At 46.7% G+C, this 19,068-nt stretch overlaps 1 protein-coding gene across 1 annotated transcript in view; it reads right to left on the reverse strand.

The window, feature by feature from the left end:
• Positions 1-19,068, reverse strand: part of SCNN1D (sodium channel epithelial 1 subunit delta) — a 44,870-nt gene that overhangs the window by 16,257 nt on the left and 9,545 nt on the right. Inside the window, exons 2-4 of the mRNA XM_058160891.1 lie at positions 5,237-5,577; positions 3,600-3,813; positions 1,201-1,394 (exon numbers count right to left, since the gene is read on the reverse strand). Coding sequence (XP_058016874.1) covers positions 1,201-1,394; positions 3,600-3,813; positions 5,237-5,577 — 749 coding nt within the window. The remainder of the gene's footprint in view (positions 1-1,200; positions 1,395-3,599; positions 3,814-5,236; positions 5,578-19,068) is intronic.

Here is a 19,068-nt window from a genome sequence, read left to right on the forward strand (position 1 = left end):
AGCAGAGGCAGACGTTAAATTACCTCGTTCGGCACGGCTCCCCATCGTATTGGCAAGAATAGATCAAGTTTTTGAAGTGATCATCATTTTGGGACGTTTTGATAATGGACGGGATCTGTGACATGATATTCATGTAGTGGAAACGGTACCACTCTTGGACGGCATCCACTCCAGAAATGTAGACCTTGTTGTAACAATTTCCACCTGTTGTGTTGCACTTGGGAACAAAATAGAAAAGAAAAGGGAAGATGCAAAGGGATACCCTGCAGTTGCTTTGAGGCTAATCCGTTTAATGATCCATGCTCGTTTCCAAAGGGGAAAACCCGGCATTGTTCATTATTCGCCTGGTTTTGCTTTCATTCCCACCCACCCAACCCCCCCGATGTCTTTAGCTTGATACTACGTACAGATAGTCCTCGACTTACAACTGTTCGTTTAGTGACCGTTCAAAGTTACAATGGCACTGAACGACCGTTTTTCACACTCATGACCCTTGCAGCAACCCCGTGATCGTGTGATCCAAATTCAGACGCTTGGCAACCGGTTCAGACTTATGACCGTTGCTGTGTCCCAAGATCATGGGATCTCCTTTTGCGACCTTCCAATAAGGAGAGTCAACGGGGAAGTAGGATTCACTTAACCACCAACCTACCAACTGATCAACTGCACTGATTCACTTAACCACGGTGGCAAGAAAAGTCGTAAAATGGGGCAAAACTCCGTTAACAACTGTCTCACTTAACAACAGAAATTTGGGGGTCAATTGTGGTCATAAGTCGAGGGCTACCTGTATAGGGCGAATTGGTTGTATCCGGATCCTTTCAAATGGTTTTTTTATGCAGTGATGGAATTCAAATTTTTTTACTACTGGTTCTGTGGCTGTGGCTTGATGGGTATTGAAGGGGAAGGATACTGCAACATCTCCATTCCCACCCCACTCCAGGGCGAAGGATATTGCAAAATCTCCATTCCCACCTCCCTCTGGGGCCAGCCAGAGGTGGTATTTGCCGGTTTTCCAAACTACTCGAAATTTCCGCTACCGGTTCTCCCGAACCTGTCAGAACCTGCTGAATAGCATCCCTGGTTTTATGATGTGAGTCAAAAAGGTTGGACAGGGGAAGGATTTCCATACTGGGGAGGTGATAATCCAGAGCAAAACAGCCCACCTGCCCCCAAAAGCAGAGGCAGACGTTAAATTACCTCGTTCGGCACGGCTCCCCATCGTATTGGCAAGAATAGATCAAGTTTTTGAAGTGATCATCATTTTGGGACGTTTTGATAATGGACGGGATCTGTGACATGATATTCATGTAGTGGAAACGGTACCACTCTTGGACGGCATCCACTCCAGAAATGTAGACCTTGTTGTAACAATTTCCACCTGTTGTGTTGCACTTGGGAACAAAATAGAAAAGAAAAGGAGGAAGATAAATATGCGGAGATTCTAAGAAACTGTAATAAGGGCAATCCTTGACTTATGACCGCAACTGAACCCCGACTTTCTGTTGTTAAGCAAGAGAGTTGTTAAGGGAGTTTTGCCCCATTTTAGGACATTTGTTGACACAGTTGTTCAGTGAAAGACTGCCGTTGTTAAGTTAGTAACACGGTTGTTAAATAAATCTGGCTTCCCCCTGGACTTTCGTTTGTCAGAAGGTCGCAAAAGGGGATCTCGTGACCCTGGGACACTGCAACTGTCGTAAATATGAGTCAGTTGCTAAGTGTCTGAATTTTGATCACGTGACCATGGGGATGCTGCAAGATCAGCATTCATAAGTCACTTTGTACAGCGCTGTCGTAACTTCGAAGGGTCACTAAACAAACTATCGTAAGTGGAGGACTACCTGTCCAAGGTTTGGATAGATGCTACTGCTTTCTTGGACACTGCTTCCTACAATAAGGTAAAGGTTCCCCCCGCACATATGTGCTAGTCGTTCCCGACTCTAGGGGGCGGTGCTCATCTCCATTTCAAAGCCGAAGAGCCAAGCGCTGTCCGAAGACGTCTCCGTGGTCACGTGGCCGGCGTGACTCAACGCCAAAGGGGCACGGAACGCTGTTCCCTTCCCACCAAAGGTGGTCCCTATTTTTCTACTTGCATTTTTTACTTGCTTTCGAACTGCTAGGTTGGCAGAAGCTGGGACAAGCTCACCCTGTTACGCAGCATTAGGGATTCGAACCGCTGGACTGCCGACCTTTCGATCGACAAGCTCAGCGTCTTAGCCACTGGGTCACCGCATCCGTATGTTTCCAACAATAGAGACCCGCAAATGGGACACAAGGGACGTTAGCCCTGCGAGTAGTGGATTATTCTGTCCTTTTAAACTTCGATCATTCTGGTCTAGCTTTTCTCCCTTACAGCAGACATTACTTCCTATGCCTGAGAGAGACGCAAGAATCAATCTTTAACAGGGGAGAAAACCTGTCTATTTCCCCCCCCCCTTTTAAATGGCTCCTCTTTGTGCCAGCACAAGGCAGCGAACACGAACACTGCCGCCACTAATGCGATGTTGAAATTAGACGTATATGGACCGCATCGCCACCCATAAATCTTGAATCCGGACGTCAAGATACTACGGGATCTTCTCACTGAGCCGGTATCTCATGAGCTCTGAGCAATACACTTCTTGCCTTCCTTAAGCTATTCTTAATTGCCAGGTTTGTTGCTGGGGTTTAACAATAACACATGCCTTAAGCCCATGATTATTATTTATTTTACAGGTACAAAAGGAGCGAGGTTATTGTGGGAGAGGCAAGAACTGCGCTGGGGGAAGTGCCTTGGGCTGGACTGAGTCATATTTATTTTTTTTTAAACAAAGCTCCCTCTTTCATCATGATGATTCTACACTAGTAAAAGCTTGCCTCACTTCTTCCAGATTGAATGGCCTGGGCTTTTCTATCACTGGCAACTGACTGATTTGCAGTAGAAGCTCTGCTCTCACCCAACTGGGGGGTTATCTCCTGGTGATTAAGGGTTATCTAATCAGGGAATTAAGAAACTTAAGGAAGATAAGCAAGGTTACTGGGCAAGAGTTCTCTTTTTCCAGATCAGCGCGCTGGGAATACTCGAGGTAGTCCTCCACTTACGGCAGTTCGTTTAGTGACCATCCAAACGTTACAATGGCATTGAAAAATGCGACGTAAGACCATTTTTCACGGTTACAACCTTTGTGGCATCTCCACGATCACGTGATCAAAATTCAGACACAGCTGCCTCATATATATGACCGTCGCGGTGCCCCGGGGTGGGGTCACGTGATCCCCTTTTGCGACCTTCTGACAAGCAAAGTCGACGGGGAACCCGGATTCGCTTAACAACGGGTGACTAACTTATCAACTGCAGTGATTCGGTTAACAAGGGTCGTAAAATGGGGCGAAACCTGCTTAACCAATGTCTCACTCAATGAAAGAAATTTTGGGCTCAATTGTGGCCGTAAGTCGAGGACCGCCTATACTAAATACGTTAAGTTTTCATTGATCTTTTGAGCAGGGGAGGATTTTTCCCTCCCCTCAAAAAATAAGTCTACGTTGAGAATCCTTCAAACTCTAAATTGGATGCAAGTGGTCGATCAAGGAAGGCATTACAAATAAGGTGTTCCACTTACCAGCCGAAAGCCCACTTTTCCACCCATCTTCACTAGGGCGACGTTACGATCCAGCTGAAACTTGGAGCTGTTGACCTTGCCAGGATTTTCTCCTGAAAAGTCGATGCTGACGTCTTCTAGGGTGCTCTTAGGAATGTGGAAGCCATATAAATTATATAAGGTTTCCCTCGCCAGATTATCCAGTTGAGCTAAATCTTGATTGATTGGACTGATCCTGGGAAGATAGCAGACATGACAAAGGATTGATAAAAAGCCGGGGGGGAAATTTCCGAGATCTTGTTTGGGAGGAAATTATTATCCTATTCCCTAAACGCTAGAGTATGCTGGGTTATGCTAATTATCCCATTAATTATGTTTGATTAATCTCCAGGAACTTTTGCGCTCACAGTCAACAGTCCTCAAGGACATCAGCAGGAGCTAAAATCAGTTCAGCTGTCTAGAGCCATAACATTGGCCTATTTACTCTCTGATCCCTGATTGGCTATGACACCCATATAAAATCATTTGATTCATTTATTCATCCAATGTGTAAGCGGCTTCAGTTCTCCCAGGGATGTTAAGAGGCAAACAATACTGTGTTTCCCCAAAAATAAGACCCTGTCTTATATTTTTTTCCCCACCAAAAAAAGCACCAGGTCTTATTTTTGGGGGTTGGGGGATGTCGTCCACTAGCTCACCTCACTTGCACGCATCGCCAACCCCGCCCCCAGCCTCCTATTCGCTGTCAGAGGCCTTCAGGAAAGCCTTACCAGTTGCAGAAGAAATGGGCTGGGAAGGCTGGTGTCGGGGTATGCGAGGCCTGGCTGCAACTGTCCGAAGGTAAGTAGTAGAACAGTTCCACCCCACCCACCCCCATCCCTACCTTAGCTTAATTTTTACCTGTGCACCAGGGGTGAAATGTTCCCAGTTTGGACTGATAGCGATGGCGGCAGGTGGTTTGGAGAACCGGTAGCAAAAATCCCTGCCCCCCCCCATGCCCAGCTGAGCCGTGCGATCATCAGAGGCTCTTTTTTTTTTTTAAAGCATTTTTTCTTTGGCCGAAAAAATGCTTTTAAAAGTTTTTTTAAAAAAGCCTCTGATAATCCCATGGCTCAGCCGGGATCATCAGAGCCTTTTAAAAGCATTTTTTTACAACCTCTTTGGCTGAAGAGATTGTAGAAAAAAATGCTTTTAAAAGTAAAAAAAAAAATGTTGGCCACGCCCACCCAGTCACATTACACCCCCCAACACCAAGCCACACCCACAGAACCGGTAGTAACAAATTTTACATTTCACCTCTGCCATGCACCTTGGAGTGGGCAGGATCTTAATTAGGGTTTATTTTGGGGGAGTAGGGCTTATATTGGGCACACGTGTTTAAAAAAAATCAAGCTAGGGCTTACTTTTGGGATAGGTTGTATTTTCAAGGAAACGGAGTATATAAAAACTAGAAGAAGTAGAAAACAGTAAAAGCAACAACAGTACAGATGACTAAATCCGAAGAGGAAACACCAAGTCCTAAAGAATAATATCCTTGGAACAACTGTAACAATTAAGATGGTAAGGAGCTTTTTTGGAGTTGGCAGGGGAAACTACTTCGGTTCAATTTTCCAAAATTCAGAAGGAATGGGGTGGATGGTGGGGGGTGGGGGACTTACCTAGAAGGATTCAAACTGCAAAGAGTGATGGCAGGGAACATTTTTGGCTCTGAATGAACCGACATTGACATGACCACAGGGTAGGCCCAGTACTGGTTGAAGATCAGCGCAAACTGCCAGTAGAGCATAGCAAAGCTGGATAAGAAGAGCAGGGCCCAGAAGGCGGTTTTCATCCTATTGCTGTTCGAGCAGACCAAGCGAATGGTGCCATGGATCGTGGTATTTAGACAGAAGAACTCAAAGAGGTCCTTGAAAGAGCTGTAGAATTCAATCAGGGCCGCGTCCTCCTCTTTTGTTTCGTTCTCCGTTTCTTTCGGCAAAACGTCCTTCATTCTGTAAACCTGAAACAGGAGGTTGGGATTCTGAATGAGGGCAACCCAGAGGTAAATAAATACCAGAGTCAGGCCCTTTTCAGGGATTTATAATCCATCACTCCTCCTCTTTTTTCTCTCTCTCCCCCCCCCCCAACTCCTCTCCAAGTTTGAGAGAATTTTCAAGCAGCGTGATTAATCCAGTGCCTGGATTCTAACCTTGCTGTCTGTAATAATTCCTCATTCTTACAAACCTTAAATAGGTCTCCAGGTCCAATAATTGTCCAGGAGAAGGAGTGAGGAATTTAAATCACAGGATACAACTTTCAGGAGTATCGTTCCACTTCCCAGATTTCAACACTGACTGGTTACACGTGTCAGTACCAGTTACGAATTGCAGTGTCCTATGGGGTGGGCTGGGTAGATGATTTTTTTTTTTTTTGGATTTTGAAAGTCTTGTCAAATCAACAAAGGGAATACAGCAGCAGTCTTAAGAGAACAGCTGTTTCTTCACTCTTGGAACCTATGCTAAAAACTGATTAGTCAAGATTGGTTTTTTTAAATTATCATTTTAATACAACTTTTTTTTTAAAGCAGTGACAGCTGAACTATAAAAACTAGACACCTGTTTCCCGAGAAGTCCTTACACCAATTTAAAAAACAGAGCAAAGTCTTTATAAGATACTGCACTCTGCTGGTTGAGATGAAAGATAGTCGAATGCGTACTGGGCAGAATGAGTAACAGTATTGATGTACGTAGTTTCAAGGCATTCCACCAAAAAATGTTCCAGGTCAGGCCAAATTTGGAAGTTTCAGACTTGTATGACAAAAGCTTTTCAGGGAATTGTTCTAAAAAGCCAACAAGCAGGAATTTCATGGCGCCAGAAGCTTAAAGAAAAGGAAAGGACAGAGCCAGAGAAGTTATAAGGCAGGGACTGGCAACCTTAAACACTCAAAGACCCACAAAGGTCCTAACCAGAAGCCCCCCTGCTCAATTCTGGAGCCAACCGGAAGTCCGGTTCCCCCCACCATAGAGACTCCTCCTAGCGCGGCGTCCTTTTTCCTCTACCTGTCCTAACCGAAAGCCCTATCAATTGTGGAGCCGACCAGCAACAAGGAGCCACAGCAGAGGGATGAAAGAGCCACATGCGGCTCCAGAGCCATGGGTTGCTGACCCCTGCTATAAGGAAATGGACAGGAGAAGCATTTGCCTTTATAAATGTCTCTGTAAGGAACTGTATTTTGGGATGTATTTTGCAGAAAACATCTATATCAGGATGGCGGTTACTAAATTCATCTCATTTCCATCTGCAGTTATCATGCTTTCTATGCTGACAGCCAGTGGAGGGATCCTACCGGTTTAAAAACCGGTTCGCTGAGCGCGTGCTTAGTGCACACACACGCTCTTGTCTCGCTCGTGCGCCAGATGCATGTGCAGAAAATTGAACTTCCACGTCGCTGAGAGCAAGGAAAACAGCTGAGGAGCGGCAATCCACTCTGCCGACCCAATCATCTGGGCTTTGGAAGCAGAAATATAGGTGAGTATAACGCAGGGGTGGGTGGGCCCATTTCAAAGAAAGAGAGAACCAGTTCACTCATGACTGGAAGTTAACGGTTCACCCGAACCGGTCCAAACCGGTAGAATCCCACCGGTTTCTGCTTTATTTACCTCTTCTCAGAAATGTTCCCCTTTTCACTGTTCAGAGGTTAGTTATAAAAAAATGCAAAATTCTGCTGCCTGTAACACACATAAAAAAATCCCCGTCGCGGCCTGAAACGTTGAAACACTCGGTTTGAGTTCTACCTCTTCCCGATCCGTTGGTTATCTGACTTCCGAAGCCATTTACATTTCGAATGGTTTTTCCTCAGTAGGAAAGTTAAGGCGGGTTCCAGGCAGAAAAGGAGTTGTGTAACAGCTATATGATGCAAGCAATTGAGTTATATCAATGTCATCATCAGGTTAAAAAAGCTAAACACCGGTTATTATCCGTACGGATGATAACATTAGGCCCCGGACAAGTAGCTACTGAATCATCTTTGCATTTCCAACACCACGTTGCATAGAAAATACAGTGATTCAAAGCCAGATTCTGCACCCGTTATCCGACATTGTGACTTCTGATGTAATGAAATCCTGTTGGAGGATGAGCGCCACCGTCTGATCCACCCATCAAAATTCACTAGCTAACAGGAAAAGTCCTTGATGCCATTTGGGGAGATCATAAAAGTCCCGCCTACTCAGTCAGGTGGAGTCAAAAGCATCACTAACCCATGGCTTGATGCACAGGAAGTCCTCGACTTAACAAAAGTTCACTTAGTGACCGTTTGGAAATTACCACGTCACTGGGAAAAAAAAAACACGACCGGTTTTTCAGACTTGCAACCGTTGTGGCATCCCCATGGTCACGTGATCAAAACTCGGCCGCTTGGCGACTGGGGTTCATATTAATGACGGTCGCGGTGTCCCGAGGTCATGTGATCCCCCATTTGCAACCGTCTGACAAGCAAAGTCAAGTGGGAAGCCAGATTCACTTAACAACGGTGCTACTAACTTAACTACTGCAGTTGTTGACTTAACAAATGTGGCATGAAAGGTCGTAAAACGGGGCAAAACTCAACAGCTCCCTCTCTTAGCAAGAGAAAATTGCGGCTCAGTGATAAGTCAAGAACTTACTTGTAGATGTCTAAACAACACATGCTTATAATCTAGCATTCAAGTATCTTTGGATCAGATCGTTTTCTCTTTGGTCACAGTTCAACCCCAGGGCTGTTGTTTCCAGAGGAAGAGGGACGAAAAAGATGCTGGCACTTAAAACTGGGGAGAAAGTTCTGCAGTTCTATGGCCCAATCTTTGCCTTCTGGGCACTAGATCCTGGGTTCAAGTTCTTGCTACACTCTTTGAAGACAGAGGAGAGGCCATTTTGTGGGAAAGGGCCTGTACCTGTTTTCCAGGTAACAGGTATCTTTTATGAGGACTTTTATACGAGCTTTGAGCAAATAAGTTTAGCTAGACAAATAAATTCACAACCATGCTTTTACTAGGCAACTTGCCAAGTGTCCATCTCCATTAGATGTCGGAAAGGTGCCGCCAGATGAAAAAGGGGACCTTTCTTCCTAGCTTAGTAACCCCTCTCAAACTGTGGAATGGATTTATTCGATTCTAAGAGTAAAAACCGAATAATCAGCATCTTCAGAGACACCTGTCTGTTGTGGCCCGCCAGCAGAACTGGCAGCAGATTCGGATAGTGAGGAGGTTGGGGAGGAACGTGGGCCAGTCTTGGAGTCTGGGGAAGGCTCTGATGAGGGCTCTGCATCGGAGGCAGAGAGGGGGCCAGGGCCGTATGCCAGTTATCAGCTGCCTTTGGAGTCAGACATCAGTGAGGCAGACGAACAGCTGGAGCCTGTTCCCAGTGTGCACATGTGCAGAGCTGCCAGACGAAAGGAACAGCTAAAGAACAAGGGTCGACTTGGGAGTAAGGCCGCAGGTGGATGATGAATGGCCCCTCCCAGAGGGAATAAAAGAGGGGTGAAAGAGGAGTTTGCAAGAGACAATTAGTTCATTACTGCATTTTTCCCAAGTATCGTGGCATCTGAAAGATCTTGGTCTGGCCATTCTCCAAGCCTAATAAAGGTCGGTAATTGTGAACTAACTATAAAAGGGGTTTATCGAGACAAGGACTCGGCTTCGTTCTGCTGAGGAAGCCTACGTCAGAACACCATCAAAGGAGCCAAAATAGGAGAAAGCAGTCAATCCTCACCACAGTCCAACCCCAGTGCTGTTGTTTCTGGGGAAAGAGAGGAGGAGATAACACTATGTAAGCTACCTTGAACGATGGGGTAAGTGCAGTTAAATGCTGAAGATAACCATGCCCCCTCCAGAAGCTTTGCCCTCTCTCTGCGTCTACTCTGAGTTATATAATTCACTGTGTCTGTTCTCCTCTAACTTTAAAGATGAGAAGAGGAAGTTTCCACCCCCCACCGGGAAGTAAACACCAATGAATTTCATAGAACATATTCTGTGACGCAAAGGTCTGACTTTAGTCTGCAGCGGATTGTAAACTTAAAAAAAAGTATGTGGCTTTGATTCACAAGAAAGCACTAATTTAAAGAGGTTAAATGCTGCCATCGCCTTAAAGCCTCCTCAGGAGAGAAGACAAAATGTCCATCAACGGGTTTTTAAGGGGAGGAAATGGATAGGTTTGGGTTGGGGTGGGTGGGAGGGATTTAAGGGCGGGTGTTGGGGAAACCCGCCGGTGGGAGTCCAGTTCCTGCGCATGCTCGTGGCGGGGTTGGTGGGTCCGAGGTCATGGGGGTTGGTGCTCCATTGGTTGAGGGTGGTGACATTTCCACGGTTAGGGGAGGGGCAGATATGGCGGAAGTGGGGCTCACATCGTGTTAGGGGGCGCGCCGATGTCTGCAGGCGATCGCGCGCCCCGAGCCCTCAAACTTCTCCCGTTTCCCGGATGGTCAGGACCCTCAGGGCCCTGGCCTTCGGCTGATGTTGTGCAACGCACGGTCCGTGGCCAATAAGGCCCCCCTAATTCACGATCTTATTCAGGGGGGTGCCGCGGACCTTAGGGGCGCACGGAGACCTGGCTGGGCCCAGAAGGGGGCGTGCCCCTGGTCGAGAGGTGCCCGCCGGGTTTCCGAGCATTCCATCAGCCGAGGGGTCAGGGTAGGGGTGGTGGGGTGGCGGTTGTGATTAGAGAGTCTAGAGTCGAGGAGACCACTGTGCCTCAGATTGCGGGTGTGAATCCTTTTGTGAGATGGGGTCATAGATGTCAGATGGGCTTGCTGGTCGTGTACCTGGCTCCTTGCTGCGTGACAGCTGCCCTGCCTGAGCTCCTGGAGGTGCTTGCTGGGGTGGCAGTTGAGACCCCCAGACTTCTAGTCATGGGGGACTTTAACTTGCCATCTTCCGGCTCGTCATCGACAGCTGCTCGGGAGTTCACGGCTTCCATGACGGCCTTGGACCTGACTCAAGTAGTTGATGGCCCTACTCACATTGGGGGTGGCACTCTGGATCTGATTTTTATCTCTGGTCAGTGGCTGAGAGATCTGGATTTGAAGGAAATAGTTATTGAACCTCTGTCATGGTCAGATCACTCTTCTTCGCCTGGACTTTCTGACCGCCACTCAACACCGCAGGGAGACGGAGCCAGTACGCTGGTTCCGTCCCAGGCGCCTGATGGACCCTGAGAGGTTCCGGACGGAGCTTGGGCCATTTCCTGAGGGTCTGGCTCACGACACGGCTGAGGAACTAGTTGCGGCCTGGGAACGGGCCGCGGCGGGGGCCTTAGATCGTGTCGTGCCTTTGCGGCCTCTGACCCGGCGCAGGTCCCAAACGGCTCCTTGGTTCTCCGAGGAGCTGAGGGGGATGAAGCGCCGGAGAAGACGCCTGGAGAGTTCTTGGAGGTCCAGCCGCTCCGAGGCTGATCGGACACTAGTGAAGTCCTATACTAGGACTTACCTAGTGGCACTGAGGGAAGCGAGGCGTTGCTACGCCTCCTCCCTCATTGCGTCGGCAGATAACCGCCCAGCCGCCCTGTTTCGGGTGACTCGTTCCCTCCTTCATCAGGGGGAGCGGGATGACCCGTTGCAGGGACGTGCTGAGGAGTTTAACGGTTATCTATACGATAAAATCGTTCAGCTTCGGGACGGTTTGGACCAAAATTGCAGTGGCCCAGGGGAGGCGTCCGAGGGTGGTCTTGGTGATATTTTATGGGATGAGTTTGACCCTGTGGCTCCCGAGGACATGGACAGGTTGTTGGGTAGGTTGAATGCCACCACATGTTTACTGGACCCGTGCCCCTCCTGGCTGGTGCTGGCCACCCAGGAGGTGACACGAGGCTGGCTCCAGGCAATTACGAGCGCTTCCTTGGTGGAGGGAGTCTTCCCGGCCGCCTTGAAAGAGGCGGTGGTGAGACCCCTCCTCAAGAAGCCTGCCTTGGACCCAGCTGTTTTAGGTAATTATCGTCCGGTCTCCAACCTTCGCTTCGCGGCGAAGGTTGTAGAGAGTATGGTGGCATATCAGTTTCCCTTACACCTGGATGAAACTGTCTATCTAGACCCGTTCCAGTCCGGTTTCCGGCCCGGTTACAGCACGGAGACGGCTTTGGTCGCGTTGGTGGATGATCTCTGGAGGGCCAGGGATAGGGGGTGTTCCTCTGCCCTGGTCCTATTAGACCTCTCAGCGGCTTTTGATACCATCGACCATGGTATCCTGCTGCGCGGTTGGAGGATTGGGAGTGGAGGCACCGTTTATCGGTGGTTCTCCTCCTATCTCTCCGATCGGTCGCAGACGGTGTTGACGGGGGCAGAGGTCGGCCCGAGGCGCCTCACTTGTGGGTGCCGCAGGGTCGATTCTCTCGCCTTTGTTCAACATCTATATGAAGCCGCTGGGTGAGATCATCAGTGGCTTCGTGTGAGGTACCAGCTGTACGCTGATGACACCCAGCTGTACTTTTCCACACCGGGCCACCCCAATGAAGCTATTGAAGTGCTGTCCCGGTGTCTGGAAGCCGTACGGGTCTGGATGGGGAGAAACAGGCTCAAGCTCAATCCCTCCAAGACAGAGTGGCTGTGGATGCCGGCATCCCGGTACAGTCAGCTGCAACCGCAGCTGACTGTTGGGGGCGAGTCATTGGCCCCGACGGAGAGGGTGCGTAACTTGGGCGTCCTCCTGGACGAACGGCTGTCCTTTGAAGATCATTTGGCGGCCGTCTCCAGGAGAGCTTTTTACCAGGTTCGCCTGGTACGCCAGTTGCGCCCCTTTCTGGACCGGGATGCCCTATGCACGGTCACTCACGCCTCGTGACGCCTCGCCTGGATTACTGCAATGCTCTCTACATGGGGCTCCCTTGAAGGGCATCCGGAGACTGCAGTTAGTCCAGAATGCGGCTGCGCTGGTGATAGAAGGAGCCCTCGTGGCTCCCGGGTGACACCTATCCTGCGCAGACTGCACTGGCTACCTGTGGCCTTCCGGTGCGCTTCAAGGTGTTGGTGACCACCTTTAAAGCGCTCCATGGCATAGGGCCGGGCTATTTACGGGACCGCCTTCTGCTGAATACCTCTCACCGAACCGTGCGCTCTCACAGAGAGGGACTCCTCAGGGTGCCGTCAGCTAGGCAGTGCCGTCTGGCGACGCCCAGGGGAAGGGCCTTCTCTGTGGGGGCTCCCGCCCTCTGGAACGAGCTCCCCCCAGGACTTCGCCAACTCTCGGACCTTAGAACCTTCCGTCGTGAGCTTAAAACACACTTATTTAGGTGCGCAGGACTGGACTAGGTTTTTTAGATTTTTAAATTTTTGAAATTTTAAATTTTATATTGATTTTAATTGGTTTTGGTAATCAGGCTGGTTAGAATAAGTTTTTTATTAGTGTTTTAATCTGTATTTATATGTTCTTTTTATATGCCTGTTAACCGCCCTGAGTCCCTCGGGAGATAGGGCGGTATACAAATGTGATCAATAAATAAATAAATAAATAAATAAATAAACTTAGAAAGTAGTTTTAGAAATGCAAATGAAACAACTCAGTGACAAACCCTAAAAATCAGCCATTCCTGCCAAACAACTGATAAAAAAGAAAAGTGGATGAAGAAAAGCAGTGTGTTAGGATTCACTTGCAGCTGGACAAAGAGGAGCTTTTACAGGTTTCTCCTGTTTCCAGAGAATTCGCCTCAAAATATGCTACCCTGGTTTCCCCCTAACTGACAGTTTAGACTACAGATTTATATAGTTATAGAAATTCCTGGCGCAGGCAGAAGTTAATTATGATGCCACGTTAACAAACCAAAGTGACAAGATATGCGTGCCATTAAGTGGCTAAAGATAAAGCCAGATTCATAGACTGTCTATGAATAAATACATTATTCTGAATTTGCAAACATGTAATCCTGTTACGAGACCATGGGGATTGTTTTGGCTGGGGTGGGGAATTCTATTGCCCTGTAAACCAGTAGTTCTCAACCTGTGGTCCAAGGACCCCAGGGGGGTGGGGGCTGCAATATCATCATAGGGGGTCCGTGAAGAATTGAAGAAATGTTCCATTTATGAACTTATGATGGGGGTCCATGGCCACAAAAGGTATTTAAAGGGGGTTTATGGTGAAGAAAATGTTGAGAACCGCTGATCCAAACTATATTTGGTGCTACAAAGCTTCACAGCCCGCTGCATAAGCTTAGAAACACTTTCTGCTGATTTATTCTCTTAATTTATACCCTATTTCCCCGAAAATAAGACCCTGTCTTATATTTTTTTGAACCCCGAAATAAGCACTTGGCCTTATTTTCGGGGAAGTCTTATTATTTTGGGGCAGGTGGAGCAAGATGGAGCTCCTGTTGCCATCTTACCTGATTTCCAGCTCTGCGTTTAAATATTTTCAGCGAGGGCTTATTTTTGGCGGGAGGCTTGGTTTAACGCATGTGCTCAAAAGCCCGATTGGGCTTATTATCAGGGGATGTCTTATTTTCAGGGAAACAGGGTATCTGTTTCAAAAATAATAATGATAATAATTGGGTAAAAGTAACTTTCCATGATTTTTTCCCCCTCCAAGAAAGTCTTCATGATCTGAAAGATGATGACCATGGCTGTGCTTTAACAGTTGAATGGATTTTTTTTCCACCCGAAAAAAAACTGTTTGTTATTTTTCCTGTGAAAGTTGCATTCTTCTGTCAGCTGGGAACATCTGCATTTTTGCGGTATTCAGGATACTTACGATGCATTAAGTATTTCCGAAGGAAATACTTTATATGTTCAGGGTGCATGAGTTAAAAAAAAATATTATTGTTTAGACCAGGGGCATCCAACCTTGTGAAGGCTTGTGAACTTCAACTTCCAGAATTCTCCAGCCAGCCAATTCTGGGAGTTGAAGTCCACAAGTCTTAAAATTGCCAAGGTAGGACACACCTGCTTTAGGCTGTCATTCCAAAAATTGTAGTCAGACAAAGCAAAGGTGATGTTGGGGGGGACTGTCTTAATATGGTGGGGAAGATACAGATACCTCGCATGCGGCAGATAATTTATTTACTCATTCCAAGCCTCTTTATTCATTTCGCTCATTCAGCTTCTGCTGGATCTATCCTTAATTGTAGTCAACAGTGATATATATATATATCTATATATATACCAATCATCTGTATCCTGAAGCCACACACAATAAATGCCCAGGAAAGAGAGGAGAACAAAATACCTCTAGTTCTTGTGCCCGCTGTTATGTAGGATTCTGCTGAGCGGCGTTTGGCAGAGCTGTGAGAAGGCGTCTCTGGGTTTGGCTTGAAGCAGCTGGCAAAAGTATCCCGAAAGCGTTCCTTTATAACCACAGATAAGGACTAGGAGCTGTCCAGCCTCAGTATGCAAATAGGGACCGTTGAGTCATATTTCCAAGGGGCTGGAGTTTTTCAGCCTCTGGTCCATCAGCTGGGCTTCCTTGCCTTTTCAAGGGAATCAGAAGTGATTGGACCAGAAAAGCCAGTTAGGAAGGGGGCGGGGGGGGGGGATGACAAATTTCACTTTGTTGGAATGTTGATGGTTCTGCTCGGTTTGGAATGGAAGGGCTCTTAGGAGGGTTTTTAGAGGGGGTCTGGTGCCGTCTTGCGCTTCTTTTCAGAACCGCTCGCTCCTGGGTTCCAAGTTCAAAGAGGCTCTTTGAAAGTCCAGGTTCCCATCTCTTTTCATCACTAAATGATTCAGACGTTTCTTCTGGTTTCTTAGAAGCTCTAGGACTTCAGGTTGATGTCAAGTTGCTTCCTGTATCCCCTGCGGTCCCAAAGTGGTTTCATGGAAGAGCTACTCTAGTAGGAGAGAGAATATAATCAGAAATAAAGGGCATGCACACTGTTAACAGAACCTGACTGTCTGACTGATTTCCAATTTAAGCAACTTTTAGTCCTTTTATCTTATTTCCTCCCCCTCTCCCAATGTCTAATCGCGTAATGAAATCACAATGCAAAAAACCCAAATCCATATTCTATCAATTGTGTTTCTTGTCTGAGAATCTAATCAACACACCAAGAATGTCTTTATTTCTTTGATTTTCATCTTGCCTTTATTATTTTTACAAATAACTTAAGGTGGCTGAATATACCTAACACAGCTCCCTTCCTCCTATTTCCCCCATAACAATAATCACCCTGTGGACGATGACTGGCCCAAGTCACCCAGCCAGCTTTCATGCCTAAAATGGGACTAGAACTCACTGTCTCCTGGTTTCTTAGTCTTAATCACTGTACCAAACTGGCTCTCAGATTTACACGCACATGTAAATACAGGAAACCCTGTAAAACAATGAGTCTTCTAATGGGAGATTCTTATGCACAATTATGCATACTTTATTTTCTTGTGATCAGGAAAACCAGAAACGTATTTGTTAACGGTTGAAACTTAAAACGCCTCGGACTCTGGATGTGAACATTGCTGACCAGGGAACAGAACTGAACCCAAAGATGTAATCTTAAATATTTTACAGCACCTATCTTAGAAGTAACCCGCTGCTCCTGGAGAATCATTGTTCCCCTGGGCTATCTTCCCAACCTCTTCTGCCTTTTTGTTATCAACTGCTTTTGCAGATAAGAGAGCATCATTGTTACACTTTCTATTTTACCTGAATTCTCAGGTTAGGATTAGGAAAGCCAGACAGGGTGGCACTTCAGCAATGCTGTGTGCTTAAAAAACATAGATTTACTAAACCAGGGGTCACCAACCTTTCCGACCTCAGGGACCACTAGATTCATAACTTTAAATCCTGCAGACCACTAATATGATCTGCCTAATGACTGGCTGGGTGGACATGGCTAGGTGATCATGTGACTGGGTGGGTGCGGTCAACTTGATGTCACTCGCGTTGAGGGGCACCTCTACTCGCCCCTCCCCTCCCCTCCCAGCCCCTTCTCGCCTGCCCACCCAGGCTCCTTAGGACCCCAACAGGAAGCAGTTGTTGGAGCTAAGCAGCCACCATGAGAAAGAGTTGGCAAAACAGCTGGCTCAAATTGGATCTGACCAAGAAGGAGGCTCAGCAGAAGCACCTCACTGAGGACTAGGAGCATAGGCTTTCCAAGCAGAGGGAAGACCTGTGGGAGTGCAAGGCCAGGTACTGGCGCCTGGAGACTCAGCGGGCTGAGATGGTCAGCCAGTTCTAGGCCACGATGCGGTCCCACTGGAACGAGGCCCTCCTGTACTTCCCCACCAGTGGCACTTCCCTCCAGCCTTTGCCCAAAGCCCCATACCAGGAGGCCAAAGCAGACCCCAAGTCGGAATTTCTGCCCCCCTCCGACCCGCAGAAAAAGACCCCAAAGGGGGAGACTCTCTGTAGTAACACAAACGTTCATTGTACGTATCTGTCCCAGGGGGCCATAGTTTGAGGAATATAAAAAAAATGCAATTCATTTTTGTGCAGACCACCAAAATTTTTTCACAGACCACCAGTTGGTGACCACTGTACTAAACAGTCCAACTGAACAGAGTTTCCTGAAAAATATTTAAAATATTGGCGTCAGGAGTCCAGCTTTGTTGCCGTTGAGAAAGTTGTTGCAACATTCTCTTGAACCTGTTGTGATGCCTGGAACCTATTTCAATCTCAGTTCTACTTGGAGGGCACAATCCTAACCTGAATTGTGACTAAAGCAGTACTAAGCCATTCCTCATCAAGCAAAGTTACTGCAAGTTTTGGAATGCGTAAGAAGCTTCTTCCTTGTAAAATCTTATCCCCACTGATCTGATTTAATGGGTATAAGGAAATGGTAGGTTGAGCAAAAGGGTGCAGGTGTCGCATTTTGAAACAGAGTGAGACAGATTTGCAACTTGTTGAATTAATGTGCAATGCAAGCCTTTACTATAGGATATAAGTATGGCAAGGCGCACATATGATACATCAAAATATATGGCCTTGAGGGTGAGGGTAGGGAACTGCTCGTCCAAAAGTACAAATACTAGAAAAATGACGATGAGATGTAAGAAGCAGTTTTTAATGTGCATCCGAGGAATTCATAAACTGATGTAGAAATGGAGCTCTGAACTGGGTTTGGAACAGGAGAGCTGAGAAACGAGGGAAATTTAGAGATAGAGATGTTGCTGGCAGGCAACTAAATTGTTCGCGCAAGAGAGCGGCTGTATTTTTAAATGCAAACCAAGCATCTGTGATCAAAGAGGGCGCACAGGGTGCAATGCTGCTTTTCAGGATTCCAGCCATCTCATTTTTTTTTATTATTGAATAGAATTCTTTATTGGGCAAGTGTGATTGGACACACAAGGAATTTGTCTTGGTGCATATGCTCTCAGTGTACATAAAAAGACAAGATACATTCGTCAAGAATCATAAAGTACAACACTTAATGATAGTCGTAGGCTACAAATAAGCAATCAGGAAACAATCAATATCAGTATAAATCGTAAGGATGCAAGCAACAAAGTTAATCATGCGTGGACGGAGATGGGTAATGGGAACGATGAGAAGATTAATAGTAGTGCAGACTTAGTGAATAGTTTGACAGTGTTGAGGGAATTATTTGTTTAGCAGAGTGATGGCGTTCGGGAAAAAACTGTCCTTGTGTCTAGTTGTTCTGGTGTGCAATGCTCTGTAGTATCGTTTTGAGGGTAGGAGTTGAAACAGTTTATGTCCAGGATGTGAGGGGTCTGTAAATATTTTCCCAGCCCTCTTTTTGACTCGTACAGTATACAGGTCCTCCATGGAAGGCAGGTTGGTAGCAATTATTTTTTATGCAGTTCTAATGATCCTCTGAAGTCTGTGTCTGTCTTGTTGGGTTGCGGAACCAAACCAGACAGTTATGGAGGTGCAGATGACAGACTCAATCATTCCTCTGTAGAACTGGATCAGCAGCTCCTTGGACAGTTTGAGCTTTCTCAAGTTGGTGCAGGAAAAACATTCATTGTGCTTTTTTGATGATGTTTTTGATGTTAGCTGTCCATTTTAGATCTTGCGATATGGTAGAACCTAGAAATTTGAAGGTTTCTACTGTTGATACTGTGTTGTCTAGTATTGTGAGAGGTGAACGTATGGAAGTATGAAAGTATTTCACTCCCTAGTCCCCATCACATTTCCCAAAAGCCAATGAGGTAAATCTGCATATACTTTTTTCTGTCCAAACTGCTTGGAAGAGTTCCTTCCACCCAGCCAAAGTTTTTGCGGCTTTTGCTACATTTGGGGATACGCACATTTCCCTCTTGTGCTCAGGAGTTGTTTTGTCTGGAAAAGGTACAGCACACACACTGCCTGACCACTGGAAACTGAAAGAACAAGGCTCTTAAGCTGCCATTTTCTCCTAAATCTTGTGACTCTGACAACAATGTCCGTACCACAATACTATTTAGATACCCGATACCCTGGGATTTCTTTCAGGCACAGGAAGTGGTCTTGTAATATGATTTCTGTGTGCTCATTGCCTTTCTCACCTTTGCGTCATAGGAAAGATCCAGATCCAGCTTGTATGTCATTTTAGGGTTCAGAGCCGGTTATACTAAACGTGCAAGAGTTAGAACAGTTACTTCAAACACGTTATCTCCCACTGA

The sequence above is a fragment of the Ahaetulla prasina genome, chromosome 18 (assembly GCF_028640845.1).
Source record: "Ahaetulla prasina isolate Xishuangbanna chromosome 18, ASM2864084v1, whole genome shotgun sequence".
In the NCBI taxonomy this organism is placed as follows: domain Eukaryota; kingdom Metazoa; phylum Chordata; class Lepidosauria; order Squamata; family Colubridae; genus Ahaetulla; species Ahaetulla prasina.